The sequence below is a fragment of the Protobothrops mucrosquamatus genome, unplaced genomic scaffold (assembly GCF_001527695.2).
Source record: "Protobothrops mucrosquamatus isolate PMUCROS unplaced genomic scaffold, P.Mucros_1.0 scaffold182, whole genome shotgun sequence".
NCBI lineage: Eukaryota > Metazoa > Chordata > Lepidosauria > Squamata > Viperidae > Protobothrops > Protobothrops mucrosquamatus.
Genome location: NW_015386541.1, coordinates 174,280 through 199,005, shown reverse-complemented (window position 1 = coordinate 199,005; position 24,726 = coordinate 174,280). Strand labels below are relative to the sequence as shown.

The 24,726-nt window shown below is 40.8% G+C and overlaps 1 protein-coding gene across 2 annotated transcripts; it reads right to left on the bottom strand.

The window, feature by feature from the left end:
- Window positions 1-4,828: 4,828 nt before the first annotated feature.
- Window positions 4,829-20,184, bottom strand: KHDRBS1 (KH RNA binding domain containing, signal transduction associated 1). 2 transcript variants are annotated; one of them, XM_015813699.1, is made up of 9 exons: window positions 19,839-20,184; window positions 12,930-13,054; window positions 12,035-12,151; window positions 11,240-11,386; window positions 10,106-10,239; window positions 8,203-8,413; window positions 7,655-7,722; window positions 6,679-6,737; window positions 4,829-6,240 (listed from the first exon to the last, which is right to left on the bottom strand). In XM_015813699.1, exons 1-9 carry the CDS (start codon window positions 20,182-20,184, stop codon window positions 6,143-6,145), a joined length of 1,305 nt encoding a protein of 434 aa, XP_015669185.1. In that variant the 3' UTR covers window positions 4,829-6,142. The 2 variants fall into 2 exon arrangements, with proteins under 2 accessions (XP_015669185.1, XP_029139518.1); XM_029283685.1 differs by lacking the exon at window positions 12,035-12,151.
- Between the last annotated feature and the right edge of the window lie 4,542 nt (window positions 20,185-24,726).

The following is a 24,726-nucleotide window of genomic DNA, read 5'->3' as shown; positions in this document are numbered from 1 at the left end:
AGCAGATACTTTAAATCTCTAGATTTGCTTTTCAGAGAGTTAAAATATTGCAAAGATAATAAAAATGGAAACAATATATCCAGCATTATGATCTTTTGTTCTAACAGCTGTGAATGAAAAGGGGGAAAAAGTACCAAGCTCAATTTCTGTGCTATGTGAACCTTTTTTTGGTTGCTTCTAGTAATCCTGAGAAATTAGGAAGAACTAAGAAACTGTTTGGCAGAAGGAATCTTTCAAATCCAGAATGTTTGTGTGGAAAGAATTACATTTATTTCAAACAGGAAGGGTTGTAATTAAATCCATTTTTTTCCATTACCTACCTGGTGACAATACAAGTTTCTGTTTTCCATATTATTTCTTTCAGTACTGTGATAAATGATATTGCCTGATCCATATGAAGGCTGAATTATAATTTAAAAATAAAGTTCAGCTGAATGTCCATGGGTTGCTCCATCTAATGAAATGATTAACATAAAATCATACTTTTTTTTTTAAAAAAGGGAACCTTTATTCAAATGTAATGTACTATCATAGCACATGAAGACAGATCCAAATCACACTTCTTTGTTCCAGTAATAACCATAAAAAGAGGAATTTCTAGAAAGTCAGTGTATTCTTTTAAAATAGACATGTCAAACTTGTGACGTCGCGCAACATATCGGAGCTTTTTCCCCATTGCCGGCAATGGGGTGGGCGCAGTTTCCTGGTGATGTGTCCGGCCCATGGGCCGGCAGTTTGACACCCCTGTTTTAAAATATGAAAGTGCATGGAGCAATTATGGAGCAATAAACCACCAAATTATTCAGATCTCGTTGAAACACTTTACATAGGCATAGGTATCAGTTAGTCTGCAATGTCATTTTATATCAGCCAGAATTTAAAATACTTCCAAATCTACAGCTTGGTGAAATAAGCTAAATGGGAAGGACTACATTATTTATAAAATAACCCTCTCTGAAGTCCTGTGCAGTACATATGGAGTTGAAAAAGATTGGGAAATCTTCAAGACTTGATAAGAATATGTTCTATTATAAAAGCTGTTTCCAAATCATCTTCTTTGATTTGAAGACTCCATCTATTTGGGGGGGAAACGGAGAAAGTTATTGAAATATAGCACTTAACTCTTGACTATGTTGAACAGTTTACATGCTAATGGTTCTTAAACAGTGGTATAATATGATTCAGTGATTTACAGTCAGAGTCCCCAAAACAATACTCATGTTTTCAAAATGCCCCTGAGAATTCAGTGAAAGATATCCATGATGGAAGCCAAGAGATGTTTTAGTTCCCATTACATACTCAAGAGACATGCCACTTTCAGTTTAAGAGGTAGCTTGCATCTTCAGACTCATATAAAGCTCATTGTAAGAAGAGTCAATGGTAGAAAAAAATCAGGAGTTTGGTAGTTTTTACAGCTGTTGACTGCAAGTAGTCAAAAAAGCTTATGCCATGGGATAAAATTTGTTAGCCGGAAAAGGCGTTACAAAACTTGTTACAAAAGAATTCACTAAACTGTAGATTCTTCCATTCACGATTAAAGGAAACTGCTCTATTAATGTGCAAGGCTTTTACAGATTGTTCCAGGCAATGAGCGCAATGTAAAAAAAAGAGTACCCCAAGAACAGACACAACAAAACAGTGATCATTTTTAGAAAAGCTTATGAACCATTGTTGTGTATAAAATGGTTGTAGTCCTGGTATTTATTTAAAAGTCCCTCTCTGCAAAGCTTGACTCTCCCCCCAATCTGAGAAAAGTCCTGGGGTCCTACATGTTTGTGTGCTACAATTCCTACATTTTTTTTAGCCAGCCAAGGTGACTTGCTCAGCTTGTTTTAAAGGTACAGTACACTTTGTTTTGTGGTGTTTGGCACCCAATTTTGTTTTGTTGATCCGGACCAAGTAATACCGCATCCACTCCACTTGAGTTCTTCTTACTGGGAACTCTTGCCGTCTTTTTAGAATCTGTTCAGAACTGCCAAGAGCTGTCTGATTTTATTTCTGCTCTTTAAACAATTCACTAGGCTATATTTCAAGCTCTGAATGCTACCGATCGTGCTTCTTTACTTCGATGCGATATTTAAAAAAGGGAGCATGGTTTAATCACACACTAGAGTTTCCCTACTATAGGTTGAGACTTACCACCCAGTAGAGATTACACATAGTCCTTGACTTATAAATGCGGGATCATAACTTCTGTTGGTAAGCAGTGTGGTAAAATACAACTGGTCTAGTGGTTAAGGCACCAAGCTACAAAGCAAAAGACTGAGAGAGTTCTAGTCCCGCTTTATGCATGTAAGCTGCTGGGTGACCTTGGGCCAATCACCAGGAAATGGTGAATACTAGTCCTGCCTTAGGCAAGAAAGCTGACTGGGTGACTTTGAGCCAATCGCCTGGAGACGGTGACTTCTAGCCTCATCTTAAGAATGAAAATCTGGATGATTTGGGGCCGGCCACACACTTACCCACCTTACAGGGTTGTCAGGAGAATAGGAAGAAGTCGGAAGTCCGTTCACCGCTTTGTGTTATTTATAAAACTAATAAAGGCAGGATATATGTAAAATAAATAAAAACTTTTAATTAAATTAAAATACAATAAAGCCTTAATAACGTCCAAGCAGAAGTAAGTACTTTGAAAAGAATACGTCCGTCTTCACTTTTTCCAGAAGACAGACAATGTTTGGAAAAAACAAAATCCAGATGGCAAACCTCATCACTGCAAAATACCCTTTGGGGCTTCTGCCCTGTCCTCCCCAAAAAGGGGGACAACCAGCTCCATCTCCTAGCACAGGGGTAGGCAACCTTGGCTCTTTTATGACTCGTGGACTTCAACTCCCAGAATTCCTGAGCCAGCATGGCTGGCTCAGGAATTCTGAGAGCCGAAGTCCACGAGTCATAAAAGAGCCAAGGTTGCCTACCCCTGTGGACCTAGCAGGAACTGAGTAGTCGGACCAATTACAAAGATGTAATTCTGCAGACGACCTCTTAAAGCTTTAATGACAGCCAATGCAAAAATAACCTACGCAAACTGCAGGAATATTGTTTCGAAACCAGACAAGCAAAAAGAGATAAATAACATACCTAACCTGTTCTCACCAAATGTCATTTTCATCCAAGCTGCCAATCGCTACCTGCAAATGGAAAAACAGGGTAAATCTTCTCACCATCAAACCGCAACTTGAAAGAAATTTTGACATAACTTTTGCATGCAACCTAACGCTGCAGGGAAAGGAAACATGCAACTTAAACCTAAAAAAAATGGGCATTTTTAAGATAGTGAACAGCAATAATGGGTCAATAAGGGCCGAGTTTTTACTTGGATTTTGTTGATAAACACAGGACTAGCTACATCATTTATATATTTAAGATTTAAATCTTTTCTGCTTTTGCCCAAGGTTACAGTTCCATTACATTGACAAAAGAGCACAAGTATTAAAACATTATTACTAATTTATGCAGATGCAAGTGGATATATTTTAAGTATCTACTTTTAAAACATCTTTTTTTTTTCCTTTTTACCAACTTTTACATTAAAGTTAACACTTGAAGAATTTCAGTTCTAAATAGTTTATGCAAGTTGCCGTCACAGTTTATGTAAAAGAAATGCGCTATTAAAATCAGACATTTAGGTTACCTTTTGAGTTTTTCGGTGCATGTTAGCTTTAAGGCATCCTGAATTCTCCTGCGATAATTTTCCTTTAAAAGGGGGGTTGGGGCGATCTTTTCATCAAGCAAGACATTAAACCCTGAAAGCTGACTCCAAACCATTGCGGAAAATTCAGTTATTTACATTTTTTTTAAAATAACAATCTACAAAACAACCACCTTTTTTTGTGTGTGTTTTTGGTTTTTAAAAGTAATTTCCCTCAATCATGCACTTCTGTGAGCAATTTGACAGTAACAGTGGATTTTTTTTTCACCCCCAAGCAGTTCCTCCCCAATGAAAATCCAATTTTTTAAAAAAATGGCCAAGAAGGGAGCAGAGAAGCAAGCCACAATATTACATAGCCACCTATTCTGGTTTTAGACCAGGGACAAACGGCCAATTAGCCTTATAGCCAATGGTGGCTTGGATTTTTTTTTCCCCAAAGGGAGATAGTTCTTTCTCCTTGGAGGCAGGAATTCGGTGACTGGAGGCTGTGTGAACTGGCCAGCTTTGAAATGTTCTGTTTTTATGCCCCTTTGTCATGGGCCACAGCGAATCACCTGCCTGCCTGCCTGCCCCCCCCCCCCCCAGCATAAGCCATTATTTTTGACTGTTAAGAGGCAGGTCATCCAAGACCCCCTTTTCTTTCGTATAAAGGACGTTTACTTTCTAGGACATTGCACAAATTGACAATGGTTTGGCCCAACCGTGCCTGGCGTTCTGTGGAGGGCACATCCAGGGGGACGTGCCTTGGGCAAGCAGCCACAAAAGGGAGGGGGCTGTGCCCTTTTGAAATCAACTCTGGTTGCAAGGGGATAGCACAGCATCGCTGCCTGCAGGTGGAAGGTCAATAGCCTGGAGAGAAAGGAAAGGCTTCCCTTTAACCAGTGCCCTCCAGAAGGACTGGATTAGGAGTCTTACCATCCCCAAGTTGGGGATGCTGAAATCTACTACTTCCCCAGGAACCGCAGGTTTAAGGAGGGTGAAGCAACAAACATTTATGCAGCAGCTTGAAGCCTTGTTCAACTTCCAGGGGGTGAAAAACAGTTTTGTTTTTAAAATTAAGCTCGTTTGGCTTCATAAAAGTTTTAAAGTTTCAGAGTATATACCATTTTATCTTTTCTGCTTTTAAGTCTTTTTTTTTTTTTTTTAAGAAAACAGACCATGTTGTTTAACATTAATTTAAATTTTATTGAAAGAGGAAAATCTATTTTACTGCTTGACCAGAATTAAAAAAAAAAATGACAATTCATCACATTTACTTTGATTAAAAAAAGGACTGAACTTTATTGACAAACTGCTGCAGACATCTTGACAAATTTTTAGCTACCTATTTCGGCAAGCTTACACACGTAGTAGCATTTAATCTTCCAAGAACAAAATGGGAGGACATGTACAAATCTATGTACAAAATAAGCTCTCCTCTTGGTTTTTCAGCTGCAATGTCCCTTTTTAACATAATACGAGTGTCGAGACACACAAACATGTCACTGGAATAACTAAAAGCTTGACAATGTTGCCAATTGTAAGCCTGAACTATATTATGTACTGCAAACACTCGTGTTAGCTTTTCATTAAAGGAAAAAAAAGACACAATGCACAGCTACTTATATTTAATACTTCCTAATATCAAAACACTGGGCAGTTAGAGCAATATAAAATTACAGAGCAGCTAGATGTCCATTTTCTTAAAATCTCTTCATGCACAATTGAGCTAAGAACACCTTTCGCTTCAAAACCTCTGCTGTTAGCATCCCAGAATTTGGGGATAAATTTCAATATCCACATTGGAAGTCTTTCTACAAACCTAATTTTTTTTTTAAAAAAAAGTTAAATCTACTGAAGGAAACCCCTTCCCCCATCATTTAATTTGTTCTGGAGGATCCTTCCTATTAACGTTTAAAGTTAAGATTAATCAAGCAATTTGCTTTTAAGGGCAAAATTTTGACATCTGACCTTGCTTTTAACTGTGGTAATCATTATAGTTACATTTTAATTCATTTTAAAAAAAAAACAAAAACAACCCTGAATTTTGAAATGTAGCCTACTTTGGGATTCTGCAACTAGAACTTTTATGGGTTGCCTAAAAAACAAAACAAAAAAAATTTATAAAGATTAACAAACTTTAATTCCATAACTGTTAAGCAAGCATGTCACTTTTGGAAACTAACATTTTATCTCAAAAGTTTTCTTTTTAAAGGTACAGTTGTTGTTTTTTTTATAATGTATATATATCTAAACAGAGAAAGAAAAAGCAGTCTACACACTTAAAAGTTGAATTCAGTTTTCTAACTCTAACTTATTTAAAATACTACATACAGAAGCAGAATGTAGGGTCAAGTGGTGGGGGAGGATGGAGGTGGGAGGAAAAAGGGAGCCAGAGAAAAATCAGGGAGACAGTTACTTGTCTGTTGTGGTTAAGCAAGAGGAATCCTGGGAGACACTAGAATCAGAAACAACTGTGTGTGTTCAAAAGGGCAATAGGCCCTGCTGAAGCTTCTAATAGCGTCCGTACGGGTGCTCTCGATAGGCTCCCTTCACTGGCCTGGCAGGGGGGGCCTTAAGAGAAGGCCTAGTTCCGTTCCAGTCGTCTTGACCTGCAGGTGGAAAACAAACAAACAAAAACAAAAACCTCCATCACATCTGCCCACCTTTCAACTCCACACAGACCCTTGGTTTCCCCCCCCCCCCCAAAAAAAAGATAATAGGAGAGGGAAGGTGTATTCGATATATTCACCACCTTCGGTTGCTTATAAAAATAATAATGGTGGGATATAAATACAAATAATATATTCTTAAGGTGATCCTTAAAAACATTAATTATCAGCTTCATAGGATTTCTGTTTGAGCAAAACACCTGATGCCCAAATTCAGTTAATGCGAGTTGTGGTGGTGGTGGTGGGGGGCACGGAGGGAGGCTCAGCCAATTTTACTATATACATGTTATACTTTGATAATAAAGGCTCATTCATTCATGTAATAAAGCTTGGACCCATATAATCATTGTGTTCCTATCCCCTGACATGCAGACGTACCATACGCCTCATAGGAGTCTTGAGTTTCACCATGTCCATAATCGTAATATTCTGTTTCCCTGCAAGAACAAGAGGCAGCATTGATGTTTTCTAGATATTATACTGTAATTACTTAGAATGGTCTTAATTTGAGGCTTTTGCAAAACAGTTTTTAGTAAGAAAATGAAACAGTAGGCTACCTTACCAGCTTTAATCCTACCCATGTATGTCACATATATAGCCAAAGCACAACATTATTTAAATATATAACAACATCTCTGAAAGACTTCCTTAAAAGTCAATATTCTGTTCCCTGCATTCCACTAACCAAGAGATATGTGCAGTTTACTGAAAGTCAGCGAGAAGTAGTAAGCACGTGTGCTTAAAAATTAAGAGCAAATGCAACTTGGCAGAAGGTCCACTAGAATTAGGCCTAATACAAACAGAAGTAGCAGTGCTTACAAGGGCCTTCAAGCTTGGCAAATTTAAGACTTAGGGACTTCAACTCCCAGAATTCCCCAGCCAAGTTTGGAGACCCCTGGCTTATTACAAAAAATAGACAGAAAAAAGTGAAAAGGCCCTGTGATTCTGCTCACTTTGTTATATGGAAACCAGAATGGGCTTTGTCAGGAAAACCTACGAGATGAATGTAAGGAGGAGCTATTCAGCAAAGGTACATGACAACACAAAAGAGAGATAGGGCAAGAAAGCCCAGGTGCTGAATGAATACAAGAATGAGCAACCAGTATGAAATCATAATGGTCTTTCAAAATTGGTGAACCCTTTTGAACAGTCAGTATTTCTGCATAAAATATGTGCAGACAACAAGTCCTCAAACTAGATAGAGAACTCAGTCAAAAATATTGTTACTTGTTCATTGACTCAGTGAGGAAAATGAACCCAGGCGACAAACTGTAGGAAGGGCAATAAGCAAATCAAGAGACTTTCTAGGAAATACCAGACAGCTGGCATTAAAGAAGCTAAAGGAAGGACTTACTGTTGACCCTGGCTATAGTAGCCTTCGTATCCTTCGTAACTTTGCTCAGCATAAGCATCATCATAGCCCTGAAATGAACAAAAAAAGAGAGAGAGAGAAGGGGGTCAGCAGCTAGAACTGCACGAGAGGGTTCATTAGAAAAGGGAACGGTGCCTCTAATTAAATTCTGTCAGGCAGGCAATTTCTTGTAAGTCTTAGCCTCATCTGGGAAGATCATTTAGTAACTGGATCTTGAGAAGGCTCATAGGAATTTTCGGTGGGACAGAATTCCTTTTAATTCTTTTTTAGCAAATTATTTCTAGCAACCATTTCTGATGATCTAGAACACGGGTGTCAAACTTGCCGCGTCAGGTGACACAGTGACTTTTCCCGCATTGCCGGAGCTGGGGTGGGCGCGACCTCTGCATGATGCAACCGGCCCGCGGTCCGGCAGCTTGACACCCCTGATCTATAACAGGCTCTCAAAATGCAATCCAAAACGATTAGGGGGTCCCGTGTTTCCGAGATGCTCTCAAACCGTCAAGCGTGCAACGTTTAGTGTTTCTTACATAATCTTCGTAGGTCTCTGGTGCAGGAGGAGGGGGGAGCGGTATTCTCTGAATGCCGGCTGCGCGAGCTCTGGAGGAAGGGGCTCCCCTCACTGCTGGGAGAGGGGGGACTCCGCGGGTCACAGCTGCCCCTCTTGCAATTGCGCCCCTCACTGGGGCACCCCGTACGAGGGCTCCACGGGGAGGCGGCGGAGGACCCACACCGCGTCCTCTGTTCAGAAAAGGCAGAAAAAAAAGAGATATATAGGAAGATGTGTACAGGAAGGCTGTACATTTTCAGGAAAACAACCTGAAAATGATCGTCTTCACAAAGCAGAGAAAGAAATGTCCAAATGGGAAACCCAGTCTAAATAAGTGTAAGTATCTATCAAAGTCGGTTCAAAAATAACTTAGTCCTAATGCTAAGAAGAGTCTGAAACCTCTACGTGAGGCCATAGGTATTTTATTATTTGATCAGAAAATGTGGATAAGAAAGAGGGAGCAGCATTGCTTGCTGCTAAAACACCTGACTCAGATTCTGTTCCCTAAAGGGGCAGATAGGAATTTTACAGTAGAGTTTATTTTCCAAGATTCAATCTCTGAATCAATTGGGTCTTTTTAAATGGCAAAGCCAGTATTTTCAAAATGTAAGGCGAATCTACCAAGGGACCCCCAAAGACAGGAGGCAGATTAAAAAAGTGTAAAGGGCAGTGAAGGTGAGGGTGACCAAAGCAATGTTTCTTAATTGTGGCAACTTCCACGTATGTGGACTTCAACTCTCAGACGTGTGAGCCCAGAATTCTGCAGCCAGTGTGTCACTTCACCTGGAAATGGCCAGAGTTGAGAAGCACTGAGCTAAAGGAATATAGCTATTTAAAAATGTTTAAAAGCCAGCTGTACAACACGCTTAAAACTATTCCCGAAGCAATGGAAGAGATGCCCACCTCAATCCAATTTGAAAACTAGGTAGCCTGGCATTGGAGACATTTTAGACAAAAATCATCCTTGCTCAATGTACAATATATTAGTACAACTATGTGGGTAGGTATAATGAAAAGTGATCCACAATAGAGAGACAAACTAAGGCCACACTTGGAATACTGCATCCAGTTTTGGTCACCACGATGTAAAAAATATGCTGAGATTCTAGAAAGAGTACAGAGAAGAGCAACAAAGATGATTAGGGGACTGGAGGCTAAACCATATAAGGAAAGGCTGCTGGAATTGGGGATGTTTAGTTTAATGAAGGACAAGGGGGGACATGATAGCAGTGTTCCAATATCTCAGGGGCTGCCCCAAAGAAGAGGGAGTCAAGCTATTCTCCAAAGCGCCTGAAGGCAGGACGAGAAGCAATGGGTGGAAGCTGATCAAGGAGAGAAGCAACCTAGAACTAAGGAGAAACTTCCTGACAGTTAGAACAATTAACCAGTGGAACAACCTGCCTCCAGAAGCGGTGAATGCTCCAACACTGGAAGTTTTTAAGAAGAAAGAGACTGGACAGCCATTTGTCCGAAATGGTGTAGGGTTTCCTGCCTGAGCAGGGGGTTGGACTCGATGACCTCCAAGGTCCCTTCCAACATCATCATTATTATTATTATTATTATTATTATTATTATTATTATTATTAATGGCAAGCAGTCTACTGGAAAAATCACACCACTCTCATGTATTTATATATGGAGTTACAGAGCAAGCTAAATATACTAAATATACTTTATAATTAAACAAATGTTCCGAATCTGCTGGCTAAACTTTTCTATTGTCTCTCACTTTTTTAACAGGACTGCATCATACCCCAGATGTAACTCTCCCAAATATACTAAAAAAAAACAAAACTCTTGTTTATTTAATGGAATTTGTTCATTTTCTCGAATTCTTAAGCGCTTAAATGGATAAATTAATTATCCATTTATCTGTTCATTACCTAGGAACAGGTGGGGGTGGGGGAACTGCTCCCCTACCACGGACAGAGATCCCCCGGCCACGTGTTGGCTCCGGCACCCCATTGAGATAGGACAATTCCAAAAATTGCTCCTGGCAGATATCATCCATCATATCCTATACAGAAACAAAGAGAATTAATTTCTGTTCCATACAGAGAATTCTAATTTGAAAGACCACTTTTGTGCAGTCAACAGCAAATTCCGTTTGCAAAACAGGAGCACGTCATGTTTTTACAAAACATTCTTTGTCTCTTCAGAATTTCTATGTCTGGTATTAATTTGATGCTTTCACAACTTGTATTACTTCAAACTTATTATTTCTGCTTACTGGAGACAAGGCAAAAGTTTTTAGACAAAGAACAAATGTCCACCAGTAAATCTTAAGTTGCTTCTTTCACACCTCTGTCTCTGCTGTAGACTTTTACCTCTTTTTCATTTGGGGGCACATAAATTGCTTCAAGCAATCTGCTGTAAGCTGAGTCACTATGATGAGATGGGAAGCCATATAAATCAAACAGAATACATACACACAACAGGACAACCAGTGTCAAGTGATTCTTTATTCCAGTGTCCAGTGAGTTGAAAACAGAATTGATAACTTTAGTTTTCATAGTTTCCCTAACTTTCTAATATAATTTTTATTAAAAGTATGGAGACAATAATAAAAACTCAATTAGAATTCTTTTTCCCCTCAATGGGTGTTGGCCTTTTGTTGGGAGTACTGATGAGAACACTACTTGTGCTCCTAGCTCCTTAACTTTATTGCCCAGTTGCTTATAGTCTCTCAGTATTATGCTCAGGTTCTTTGTTGTGTCATTCGTCCCAAAGTGAAGGAGTAGGAGAGGGTAGTAATCTGTGGGCCTAATTATTTTGGTTAGGTTCTCAGCCACGTCTTTTGATTTTTGCTCCAGGAAGATAATGTACCTCCCTGGATTGTATGTCCGATCTGCAGATGGCTGAAGTAAAATTGCAAGTTGTGGTCAGGTGATGTTTTGCTTAAATGATTGTGGTGACTCAATGATCGAATAGGAAATAGTATCATAAGCAGACTGTGGTCATATGAACTTGTATGTCTTTATGCATAACATTTGGAGGGGGGGGTAACTGCTACATACCGGAACGAGGAACTTCTTGACTTCTTCCATGGCATGGGCCATGAGAGCATAAGCCTCACAAGGAGGGCCAAAGACCTCAATGAAAACATGCAGATCCATATTTAAGTGAGCATACTTTGGATCCCCTCCTTTGCGCAATTCTTCTTCCTAAAACAAAAATACATTATAATTAGGATTTTAAACTAGATAGCAAACCATTCTTAATCACACTCGTTCTTAATATTTGATTACAGCTAAGATTTGTTCTCCTTTCCTAGCAGCTTTTCTGAATGTTTATCCATCAAGCACAAGCTAAAAAAACCTGTGCTACTCTCAAGGAATTAAGAATTTAGGATTGTTCTACCTCTTAAAATTAAAGACAGAATTTGTCACTGCAAAATGTTGGGGCTACTTGGGGTTTTTTAAATTTAGAGACAACCACCTTGAAAGTATAACCCATTTGCTCAATTTCTGTGGAGACAAAAATTCAGAAACTATTTATCCAAACAAGGATTTTGTAATCTGCTAATCCATTTGTAGACCCAGCATTATGCAACGTGCTAAGTCCAGTCAGAAAAAATCTTTCAATCAGGTATGTCTGCAGGAAAGCCACTGAGAAATGAACATCAGTTCAGAACTTGGTCACGCTGCAATGTTTGGGGGCTGAGAACAGAACTCTCTCAAGAAGATTCATTTAGTGTCAGGAAATATCTTTAGCCTTCAGCTACAGTGTCAATCCGCAAGTAACAAAAGGTGAGAGATAGTAAATGCTGCAGTAGATGCTCAAAGTCAAAAGTTTTGTCCAGGAAGTCTTACCTTTGCCTTGTCTCTCATCGATCCCTTCCCTAGGACAGAAATCTTTGCTCCAGTTTCCTCCTGCAATCGCTTGATGGTGTTGCCTTGGGGGCCCAGTATCTTCCCAACAAAATTGAACTGAAAGAAAAGATAACTTTCCTCCGTTGACATGACAGTGGGCATCACAACTTTATTATTTAAATATTAACTGTGCTGACTTCAGAATTTCAACCCAAAAGGGAAACAAACATTCTGAATTTTTGTACAGACAGCAAAGCGACAAAGACAGCTCTGCAGAGTAACTTCATTATTACATTATAGGAGAAGTCTGCTTCAATTCTGAGCACATCATTTACGTATCAAATTAGTATCTGCTGCACTATTTATTTTCCCTACCAAACCTATATTAAGACATAAAAGAATAGAACCAAACTCAGGTTCAGGTCACACTTAGGAGATCAGCAACTCTAGCATTTGCTTGTGAGTTATATGTTGAAAAGCTACATGCCTGGTATCTTCCATGCTGTCCTCATTGTTTTTTCCTGGTTTCCCATGTTTTTTCCCATCTCCATTATTTTGTTGTCCATTTGCTTCCCCCCCCCCCCCCGCCCTCTAAACCTATGCATATTTTGGAGTGCCATTCTCCCTTCTTTTCATCCTTTCAGATGCTTGCCCTTATTGGATTCTGGCCACTGCAGGTATGGATATTGATGCCAACCGCCTTCCCTGTTCCTCAGCCCACTTTTTTCCCCCTACCTTTGAAATTTTATTTCTGAGGCTTCACTTTCCCTTTATATCTGTGGCAAACATAGATTGGCCATTCAACGTACCTGGGAAATATCTGGTTCGTGACAGTTTTATCCAGAAGTGGGCATAAAGGAAGGTAATCCTTTTGCATATGTTACAGGTATCTTACCTTGGGATACTGCTTGACCGGTATAAGAACTCGTTCCTTCAGTTTCATGTTTTTATGAGAAAACAAGTCCAGATAGGTCTCTTCTTCATCCTTCTTTGATTCACCCTTTTGAATTTTGTCAATTTCTAAAAAAAAAAAAAGACAAACCAGATGTCAGTTGACTTCTATTATCTAAATGAAATGTATGACTTACAAAAGGGCTTCTTGAGGCAAGGGCAACAAAAGTATTTTTAGGCATAGCTCAGGTTTGTATCTATTCCATATTCATAAAATGGCACTCCTAATATAATTTCTGAAGTCTATATTTACTTTATTTTTATCATCCATAAAAAAAATCTAATTCTAACAATCCCTTATTTCTTAACAACAACCATTCCTTCATCCAGATCAAACAGCAGGCAACAAAGTACAATTTAAAAATCAGGCAATCCCAGTCGTCCTTTAATCCTTTGTTTCATCCCCTGCCACTATTTAAAGTAGATGTGTCCAACCCACAGGCCATGGGCCACATGTGGCCCTGGAAAGCTAGTAAGTAATACACTCCCACAATTCCTCTTCATTCAGCGTGGCTCAGGTAAGCCAAAAGATTGGATAACCATGGTTTAAAGGGTACTTCATTTCTCAAAACAGCTATTGTCTGGAATTAGACAACACATTTTTATCACAGGAATTCCACCCAACAAAGAAACTGTAGCATTTCCCATCTTAGTAAGTCCTTCTTAATTTCACTTGATACCTTAAATGCAACTATTGTGAAATAACACATAATTCATATTCAGGATGAAGGAAGTATATATATTCCCAACAGTGCCATCCAAGACATAAAGGTCACCTCAGCTGCCCAACCAAAGCAAGGAGACACCTAGGCAGCAGTAACAAACCTTGGCTCTGACTTGTGGACTTCAATGCCCAGAATTCCTGAACCAGCCATCCTGACTCGGGAATTCTGGGAGTTGAAGTCCACAAGTCATAAAAGAGCCAAGGTTGCCTACCCCTGGTCTAGTGGTTAAGGCACCAGACTAGAAGCCAGGAGACCGTGAGTTCTAGTCCTGCCTCAAGAAGCATGAAAGCCAGCTGGGTGACAACCCTACCTCGTGGGGCTGTTGTTGTGGGGAAAATGGGAGGAAGTTTTTAGATAGGTTCACTATATTGAATTGCTTATTATAAAATAAAGGCAGGATATGAATGAATGTATGAATGAATGAATTGCATTAATGTTGATGCCTATTGGACGATGGATATTTTATTTAACAAATATTCAATATAAATATTCACAGGACATGATGTACTCATAACTAAAAAAAAAAATCAAAACTGGGTTGTCAGTGGTTTGAATCAATAGTTTATAACTTGTATTCACTAATTTAAGAGACGAAAAGCACATTAAGTATTGGTTGAAGAAAACACCCAAATAAGGAAAATATTGCACTGACATGTTTTGCCAAGTGCAAAAAATCCAATCCAATCCAATCTTCGGTTTATTGCTAAAAATTCTTATACTTAAAATCAAGACTTTTTTTCTAAAAGATACAATATTCTGTTCGTTTGAAAGAATACAACGTTCACAATTACATTTCAAGTCCTATTCATTCACTCTAAAATTTGTTAGTAAGAACAGAACCCAATTTCCTGTGATAAATTAGCAAATCCATGATCCATATATATGGCTGTCATGTTAAGCAGGGGTCCCCAACCCCTGGTCCGTGGACCGGCACCGGGCGGTCCGTGCAAATAGGCAAATCCCAATCTGCGGGGTGCAGGCAGTACATGAAACCACGCCCCCTCCGGTCCACAGAAAAACCTCTCTCCAAGGAACCGGTCCCTGGTGTTCAAAAGGTTGGGGACCTCTGATGTAAAGCGTTCGTATAGCCAGTAGAAAAGACGAGAAACTTCTAGACACCAGAGTGCTAGTGAAAGAAATAAAACAATTTGTTAGATTGAGCAACTTCTAACAGCTAACTGTGAATATAATGGGATTATGTACATACAAAAAAGCGTATTCACCTAGCGTTTTAGTGTAGAACAAAGTGGCTTTGTGTGCGCATAAACATGGAGACAGTGAGAAGCAGCCTCCGAAGTAGCCGCTGAGTGTTACAAACAATGAAAAAGCTTAAATGATTAGCACTCCAAAGCACCCTTTTTGAATGCTTTGCACAGATCTAGTAGATATATGTGGTAAGATTTTTAATTTGGATTTTGTTTTGCAATAATACTTTCATTTTTTTTTCTTATGTTACTGTGATTTGAAAGCCTGCTAACGTTTGGCTTATAAAATTCAAACGATTAAAAAAAATAAATTATATAGTAAACCTGACCCTTTGACATGAGACTGCTTATGAAAGTATTTGCATTGATTTTTGCTGTTATTTGGTATCATGGCACAGAACGTTAAGCTCTTTAGAGAACTGGAAGTCCAGAGTTTGTATGGGGAAGCTGTCAATTTATCTATCATTATAATTATATTCAGGGAAAACAAAATTGGAGATAAGGCTGGATCTATATTTATTGATTTATATATTGAATTACTGAATATTCTTTTCCAACACCTATCCATCACTCAAAGTGGCTTAAACCACATCGCAATAAAGCAACAATCCTTAGGAAAAAAGCATATGAGATGAAAAATGTTGAGCAGATAAAAAGTAGATGCAAGCAAAATTTATACAGCTAGGCAGAGAGATCTGCCAGAATAGTTTTCACCAGTTAGGCCCCAGAGAACCTCATAATCTCTGCAGGTGGTAATAAAAACATCCTTTCTCAAGCCCATTTATTCATGCTCCAGGAAGATTATGCAAAAGGGCTATTCAACTAGCAGATTCTGAACAGCAGTCCCACTGATATACAAGCACTTGGAAGACACAAACTGACCCAGAATTATTCTAGAGATAAGGAATCTGAAAAAAGGATTTATGAACTGGGAGACTGGAATCCAAAAGAAATAAGGGGGCAAAATAGAGGGGAAGGGCCAAGGAAGATCACATTGTATAAATAAGACATCAAGAGGTTTGACTGGATCAAAACCTCATCGCTCGTATATTAAATTCTAATGCATATTTGAATATGTGATATCCCCACAAATGTATTAAAAATTTATAAGAATTCAATTTTAATTTGCATAGCTATATAACATTCAATTTGTGCTATAGCATGTTGAGTTTTAAACTCATATTTTTCAATCTTGGCTCTTTTGCATAGCTTCTTTTCTGGATTTACTGGGATTCAAAAGTGTGAGGAAGAGGAATTCCTTTCAGTGCTAAATGCTTTAGATGAACTTTATTAGCCCGAGCAAATAAAACAATGATTTTTTTTGCTTTTAATCACTATAAGAATAAAAATGTTGTGGTTCGTATTTTTGCATTCCGATGCCTAAAGGAAAAGCAACTTTTACAAAAGTCAACAAGAAAGTTCAAGGTCAAAGACGGGGGTTCCTCTAAGGAATAAATGACTTTACCCTTACAAGTATTGCTTGCCCTAAGCATAAAAAAACCTGGTGTTTTTACATAAAGAAGGCTTTCTGGTTTCAGAAAAATAAGTACTTATTTCCAATTATTCAGAAATAAGCAAGGCTGCCATTTTTTCTCTCTAAATTTCACATCGCAACTCAGCTAGAAAAGGGAAAACCTTCCGTGTTCAACCATCAGCAATTCTTTAATATAGCCTTTGTTGATGTAACAGGGCTATTTTTAACCCTAAATGCTAAGGAGGGGGAGCCTTCTTCAAACAGTGGTAAATGCTGCATGTAACAGAAAAACTGTCTCTTCATTGTCCCTGTTTCCCCATGAAAAAAAAATCTCATAGCAGCTAATCTTCTAAAAACCCTCCAATAGTATCAGCAGAAACTGCTTTAAAAATTAGTTGCTGTACACAAACTAGTTTTGGAAACTGTTTATCAGAGAACTGTATCTGTGCAGTTCTGTGTGTGAATGAAGAAACAAAAGCATCCATTTCCTGACAAATACCTTTACCAATTCAGCCCAGTGGCTGGGTAAGCTGCCCTCTCTTGATGTGGAGCTTATGTGCTACATATATACGAGCAGAAAGCATTCAAAGAGAGGACAAAGTCCAAAATCAGGGTCACAAGGAAATAAAGAGTTGAAAAGCTTCTTTGATGTGGCCGAATAAACAGGATAAAATGAGGTAAAAACTATACATGGTCCTTAGAGTCAGCAAGGCGCTCTATTATTGGTAGAAATGAAATTTAACTGGCAGATGATGGTGTCAAGGGCAACAAGCCTTAAAGTGGAGATGAAGCTCTGAGAAGGGAATTATTCTGACACTGTTCTATTCTGCATTCTAGCAATCCAGAGATAACAGGGAACAACAAGCAACTGGTAAGAGAAGGGGTGGTGATTGTCAAGGAGTCAATGGTAGAAATCCATAATACAGGATAAATTCTTCTAAAGCTTGTGTTTCAGCAGATGGAATTTAGTACTGGGAGGTAAATGATTTCTTCCACAGACCCTGTATTAAGAGGATATATAAATGCTTCTCATGGGTAAGAATATAATCCAAAACTGAAAATGAATAAATAGCGGTGCCTTCCAGCAAAATTAAACCACAGATCTGCCAATTGGTTTGGAAAAGGAAATTAATTTTCTTCTGATATAAGAGTTTGCTTGGTCCTCAGACCAAGAACACGTCCACCTTGCTGAGAGAAGAAAAACAAAGCAAGTAGGAAATCCTGGCTCTTTGTTCTATATTCTGACTACAGTACTTATTTCCAGCCAGTTAGATTCACTTGATGTAAGAAGATCCTGAAAGCACAGCAGCTGCACTGTTGCGATTAGATCCTATTAAAATGGGGAAGGGGGTGCTAGTGAGACAAAGACTGCCATTTCCACTCTGGTTGGTTCCAGAAGCACAGAAACAAGGATTAATGCAGATATGCATAGCAATGGCATAGCGACAGATTACAAAGCTGTCTGTCTCTGCAGGAGAAGAGAATATACCGAGAGATCTCCTTTGAAATCTTCTCTAAAACATAAAGGGATTCTTAGTTTTGTCTCTTTAATTAATGTTTGACAAACAATTAGCATCAGCTTTTCTACACAATCATTAGGATAACTGTTATAATTCCTCAGAACAGATAAAACATTTGTTACTACAGAGTGTGCTGGAAAAAAAACAAGTAAAAACATATTTCCTAAAAAGAAATGGTGCCATGGCACTGCTCCAAAAGAAACTACATGCTGGAAAAGCACAAAGGAAATGCAGGAAGAGAAAAACCCTATAGCCTAGATCGTATTTCCAACTCAAAGAGTGGCATTCAGCATGGAAATATTGTAATAGATCAAACAAAGATCTTAATATTCTTCGAAAGGAGTCATCCCCTTCTTCTAAGGGAAGAAAAGCAGTTAAAAAAATAGCCTATTCACAATGTAGTCGAAGGAACAAAAGACATTCTTCATCTACACAACCCATTTACAAAACCACCTAAGTAAATTTGCTGTACAATCCTAGTTTGGTGGGAGGGTTTTAGCAAAGCAGTTTGGAAGATATTAAAGCCAGAGTCTCTGATAGAAGAAGTAATGTAAAGATTTTCTGGAAAAATAGCCGGATTAACCTATTGCGCCACAAAAGGAGTCTTGACACACCGTAAGGTTACAGTACTCAATTCATCATGGTATTTTATCTTTCACTCCAATGTTTGCAAAAAAAATATTATTCATTAAAATCTGTGATTACTATAGACATAGAAGTGCTGAATTTGTCATTATGCGCTATTTGGTACTTTTTGATACCAGGCCTTTGTTAAATCTGTTTGTGATCTAATCCACAAAAGCTTAAATTGTAACACACAAACAGAGATTTGTTCAACTATACTTTCTTACATTTGAAGGCTGAAAGCCTGAAAATTTGAGGAGCAAATGTGCATCTTAAATTTGGTTAGGCAAACATGAGAAACGACAATACTTCAAGCTTGAATGCAATGCTGTAAATAATCAAGCAAGGAGACTTTAATCAGAACTTTATCGACTGAAATCCTCATTTTTCTAAGAACCTCAGGTACCAGCCCTCAAGCAGAGAAAAAAACAAGCAACCCAGAATTAACCCAGTCGTTGCGGATCGCTGTTCCTAACTACAATATCTATCTATCTATCTATCTATCTATCTATCTATCTATCTTTGATGTTAAAACCACGTTTGCAGGTTTCTAATATTTTCATTTACAGGGGTGAAAAAGAACTACTCTTCATTACATATATTTGCAGGTGTGAAAGAGAACTACTTTTCATATATATATAGGAAAAAATAAGTACTGTATCTAAACCTAATATCGCTCGGCACCTCCTGGCTATAAGCACAACACCATCCTCTGTACTGCTGGGTTAAAGGAAGCAATCTGGGATACGGTCCGAAGAAGTACAAAACTCGTGGCAGGCGTTCTCTGCCATCCTTCCAAGCCAGCCCAGGGCTAAATCTTTCTGAGAGGGAGAGGGCCAGCCGGAGGATTCCGCTTTCTTAACCGAGATCTGCCCTGCTAGAGACCCCCCCCATCACAGATAACCGGACCAGAAGGGAGCTCCGGCCCTCCCTACGCCCCCTCCCCACCGGGCAGGGCTTCTTCCACGCCTGCAATCCGCAAGGAGCTAGAACAGGGATAGTCAACCTTGGCTCTTTTATGACTCGTGGACTTCAACTCCCAGAATTCCTGAGCCAGCTTAGCTGGCTCAGGAATTCTGGGAGTTGAAGTCCACGAGTCATAAAAGAGCCAAGGTTGACTATAGAAGGAGGAGTAGCAGCAGCCGGGGCCGACCCTGCAGCGTGCTTCTCCCTCGCGGGGACCCGGGGCCAACATGGGGAGGCTCCCGCTGCCCTTAACCCCCCCCCCGGGCCTGCCTGCCCGCCCGCCCGCCAGCCGCGCCTCCTGGCCCGAGGCAGAGCGGCATGGCGCCCTTCCCGCCCTACCTGCTTGCAGCAGCTGCATGGCGTGGGTGAAGGAGGGGTCCAGGCTGTCCTTCTCGGCCATCAGCTCGGGCAGGTACTTGTTCTCGGGCTCGCTCTTGGCGGCCGAGACGGCGCCCGGCATCAGCGGGGTGGGCGCCACGCTGGGCGCCGGCGGGGCCGAGCTGGTGGCCGAGGGCGGCAGGAGCGGCGGCGGCTGCGGCCCGCGCGCTCCCCCNCCCCCGCCGCCGCGACCCGGCCGCCGCGGGGAAGCCGCCCCGTGAGGCGACTGGAGCCGGGCCGCCACGGCGGGGCCCGCCGCCCGGCCCAGGCGGGCGGCGGCGGCGGCGAGGTCCTCGCGGCGCTGCATCCGCGGCCGAAGGAGCGGCAAAGGCGCGCGAGGGAACAGGGTTGCCACGCCGACGGGAGGCCGGGGCCACCGGGGCGGGAAGCGGAAAGACGGGGGGGGGGAACGCGACGTCCGTGCTGCCGCTTCCGGCCTTTCTTTCCGCCGCGCGCCAACTACGGCCGCCGCCAACCGCTCCTCGAGTCAATAGCCGACCGCGCCTGCGCCAGGACTCGCCGAGACGCGCTCTGCGCAGGCGCACCGCCGAAAAAGCGAGATACCCTCCCCCCGCGCTTCCAGACCAGGCGCGCAGGCGCTGTCTTAGCCGGAGGGCGACGCCCCTTTTTTCTCCGCGCACATGCGCGCCGGGGCCAAGCGAGATCTCTTTGTCGGGGTGGAGCACGTGGTGCCTGCTTGGCAGCCTTTCCGGGTTGTTGCGGGAGGCGGCGTCGTGCTGCGAGTCCTTGTTTTCCGTGCGAGGAAAAACCACAAATAAGGCTTTGTCCTTGAGCAGGGATGGATGGGATTTTTTTTCAGATAGTGTTTCTCAACCTTGACAATTTTAAGGCATGTGGACTTCAACTCCCAGAATTCCCCAGCCAGCATGGGGAAGTTGAAGTCCACAAGCAGAAGTCAAGTCTTAAAGTTGCCATGTTTGGAGACCCCTGGCTTAAGCCATGGTCCCCCCTGCCCTACCATTGCAACCTTTAGTATTCTTTGATGGGCGTAGTAGAAGCCTGATGCTTTGTTGCCCAATACTCCTGTAAAGTTTTTTCATTAGAGCAGGAAAGCAATTTTTTGCTGCTCTCTGCTGGCGGAAACTGAAATGATGTTGAGCAGAGACACACTTTCTACCGTATTTCCCCCAAAATAAGACTGCATCTTACATTAATTTTTGCTCCAAAAGACACATTAGGGCTTATTTTCCAATTAGGTCTTATTTTGGGGAAAATATGAAACTAAATGCGTCAGTCTAGTGCAGGGGTAGGCAACCTTGGCTCTTTCATGACTCATAGACTTCAACTCCCAGAATTCCTGAGCCAGCATGGCTCAGCTTGGAAACCTCTCCCCTTCCCCTCAGCATGGCTGGCTCAGGAATTCTGGGAGTTGAAGTCCACCAGTCATAAAAGAGCCAAGGTTGCCTACCACGGGTCTAGTTGACAGTCTTAACTGGGACTTATTTTGGGGGTAGGGCTTATATTACGAGTGTCCTGAAAAAACGCAAGGGTTTATCTTCCGGTTAGGTCTTACAGGGAAACAGGGTATCACTCTGATGATGACATTCATCTGGCTCATCAGTTCACTGGTTATACACCATTCTCCAATTTCTCTGACCACCCCTAAATTTGATCGCTCACTCGACTCAATTGCAGCCAAGCTATGAATAAAGTGGTGAAGAAAGCTGGAAACCCCCTCCTCACCCCAGCATGATTCAGCAGCAGCCTGAGGCTAAGTGGCAAACACTTAATAGAGAGCTGGCTAGCAGCAATCAGGACTATCATAGCAGCAATCAGGACTATCACACACAACAATAAAGCCATTAAACACCTTTCAGGCAGGATTAGGAAAGAAATTCACCCAACAAAAGCCACTGACTAGCAAATCAGAAAAGATAGATTCAAACTCACCAATCAGAAAAGACAAGTTTTGGAAACCACGAAAGGGTATAAAAACCCGTATTTTAGAACCATTCTGCCTAGCTAGCCGGGGATTCAAGCTGAATTGTCACTTAAAATTTTGATCCTCGAGATTAAACCTCTCTTTCCGGTAGCTGGCTTCACGACCTATTTCTTCCGCGTTTCGCTGTCAAAGAAATCCCGGCTGGAAGAACCGAAAGGGGAAATTCCTCTCAACAGTGGTATTCAATAATTATCTTTCCAGGTGCAATTAGGTCTTGACTTATGACCCACAATTGGGACCAGAATTTCTTTGCTAACCAAAGTGGTTGGTAAGTGAGTCATGCCCAATTTTGCTTTTTTTTTTTTTTACAATGGTTGTTAAGTGAACCACACAGTCATTAAGTAAATCTCTCTTCCCTCTGTGACTTTGCTTTTGCTTGTTGGATTGGGAATTCTGAGAGATGAAGTCCACACATCTTAAAGTTGCCAAATTTGAAAAACATTGAGATAGATAGATAGATAGATAGATAGATAGATAGATAGATAGATAGATAGATAGATAGAGATGGATGGATGGATGGCAAGAGCGAAAGCACACACATAGTTTAGCCAGTCCTCCTTTTTGCAAGCTTGATATATTGCAAAAGCACACACAAAGAAAAAAGAAAAAAAGATTTGCTGCCAAAATAGAAAGAAGCTTCATTTAAAAATAAATCAGTCTCTGGTATTCTTGAGCTGTAGCTTAATCCATTCTGTCTAATAAGCCTCATTAATCAGAACCTTTAGGCTGATTTTGGAGATTGATGGCTTTTGGCCAGACTTCCTAAGAGAATAATTCGACAAAACCCAACTGGCAGGCAATCACCCCACTATATTTATCTACTTATTGATTTCGTGTACATAACTTCAAACCTATAACCTTGTTGGCCATTTATATTAATGAAAGACATTGAAAGAGAAGCTATTAAAAAGACCAGCACAATTACAGAGTAGCAGAAGTAAAAATGTTAGTCGTAACACTGCAATTGCTCTAACATTCTAACTGGGCTAGGAGATTTTGTGAGCCCACACGGAGTTGTTGAGCTGCCTCTGATGCAAGATCTTTTATTACATAGCATCATGTTTTCTTTTTATAAATTCGATAGGCGATCTTTATTTTCGAACTAATGGGCAGTGTGGAAATTTAATAAATCAATAAATACGGGCGGGATCCGTCTGTAAGAAGCAGCCTTGCAGGTTCCAGGCGCCAAGCCACGCTGTTCTTTAAATGTCCGTAACTATGGGTGAAATGAAGACTTTTGGAGCAAAGTTCCCCAACGAAGGGGATGATTCTGTGCAAGTGGCTGGCGTGTGCACACGCACACAGCTCCATTTGCACGCGCAGCACGCACGCTCTTGCAAATGGAGCATGCCGTGCATGCACTCACCTACTGCTTGTGCAAGTGTGTGGGGGGTGGTGCGTTTGCTCGTTGTTTCCACGGCCCAGTTGCAAACACCTCACAGCCCACTAGTGGCTGAAGCCCAGAGGTTGGGGAACCCCTGTTCTGGAGGACCCCTGCCAGGCCTGGTTCTTTGATTTTAGAAGCAACTGGCTGATGACTTTTCAAGCAGATGTTGCAGTGGACTTAAGTCTCATTCATCAGAGAGGTCTTATTATGTTTACTATTTCACTGTCTTCCCTCTGTGCATTTTGCATGGGAGCTCGGAGTGCATGTTGAGTGATTTCATTTGATCTCGGCCCGGCCCACCCTCAAAGTGACTTTGTATATAGCGGTACGTGGTTCTCACCCAAAGTTTAGCTGTTATGATCCCTAAGGTTACAAATAACTAAATATGTGTTCTGGCTCAGTTTGTGGAAAACATTTATCAAATAAAACTTTCTAGCATCAAGGAGGACTGTGTCTGCTGAAGCAGCAGCATAGTTTCTGCCAACAAGAAGTTGATCACAATAACTTTCATCATTCTTTGAGTGTTGCTAAACATGTGGGTGGGGGAGATTTGGTAAATTATGCTGCGGCTGGAATTTCAAAAGGCTTTTGGAAATTCCCTTCTCCAGAGTTTCATCAGAATAATTACCACAGACAGCTTTCCCAACATGCAGAAAAAGATATATTTGTGGCTTAGTGTATTCTTTCTTTCTTTCTTTCTTTCTTTCTTTCTTTCTTTCTTTCTTTCTTTCTTTCTTCTTCTTCTTCTTCTTCTTCTTCTTCTTCTTCTTCTTCTTCTTCTTCTTCTTCTTCTTCTTCTTCTTCTTCTTCTTCTTCTTCTTCTTCTTCTTTCCTCTTCATCCTCCTCACCTCTTCCTTTCTTCTATACCATTCAGTTTACAACAACAGTCTTAAAACCAGCCCCATTACTCTAGCAATACTTGAAAACAATAGAACCTCAAAATGTTTAATTTATGTTGTGCGAATGGAGCTAACATGGTTAGTTTACAATTCAGTGTGCCTTGCAGATTGGGGCAGGTGGTTTACTTCAGTCAGTAGCTGCAGCGAATGGCCCTGCAAGCCCCACAGTCACATTTACTCTTGTGGCTTGGCTGCCAACCAGGATCTCGTGCCAGCTGACAAAACTCAAGATGGTCTGAAAATACATATCCTCTCAGACAGACTTTCCTCATTCTTGTGTGTATTTGGACGAGAGACAGTGGCCCGCTCTGGGTCGTGTACAAAGAGAGATTGCCCAACCGCTTCCCTTTCGGCTAGGGAAAAAAATGAGTTTCTCATTTTGAAACCCAGGGAGACAACGGAAGCCACAGAGATCTTGTGGGGACTCCAGGAAGAATTGGGGCAGAAGGAAATCCTTTTCAGGAAAAACGACTGTCTTTGAAAGCATAAGTAGAAAAAAAATAAGAAACCACTCCTTTAATTAAAATAATTGCACAAGGGCTGTTTTTCCTTTTGCCTTGGAATCCTGCATCCAGTTTTGGCCACCACGATGTAAAAAA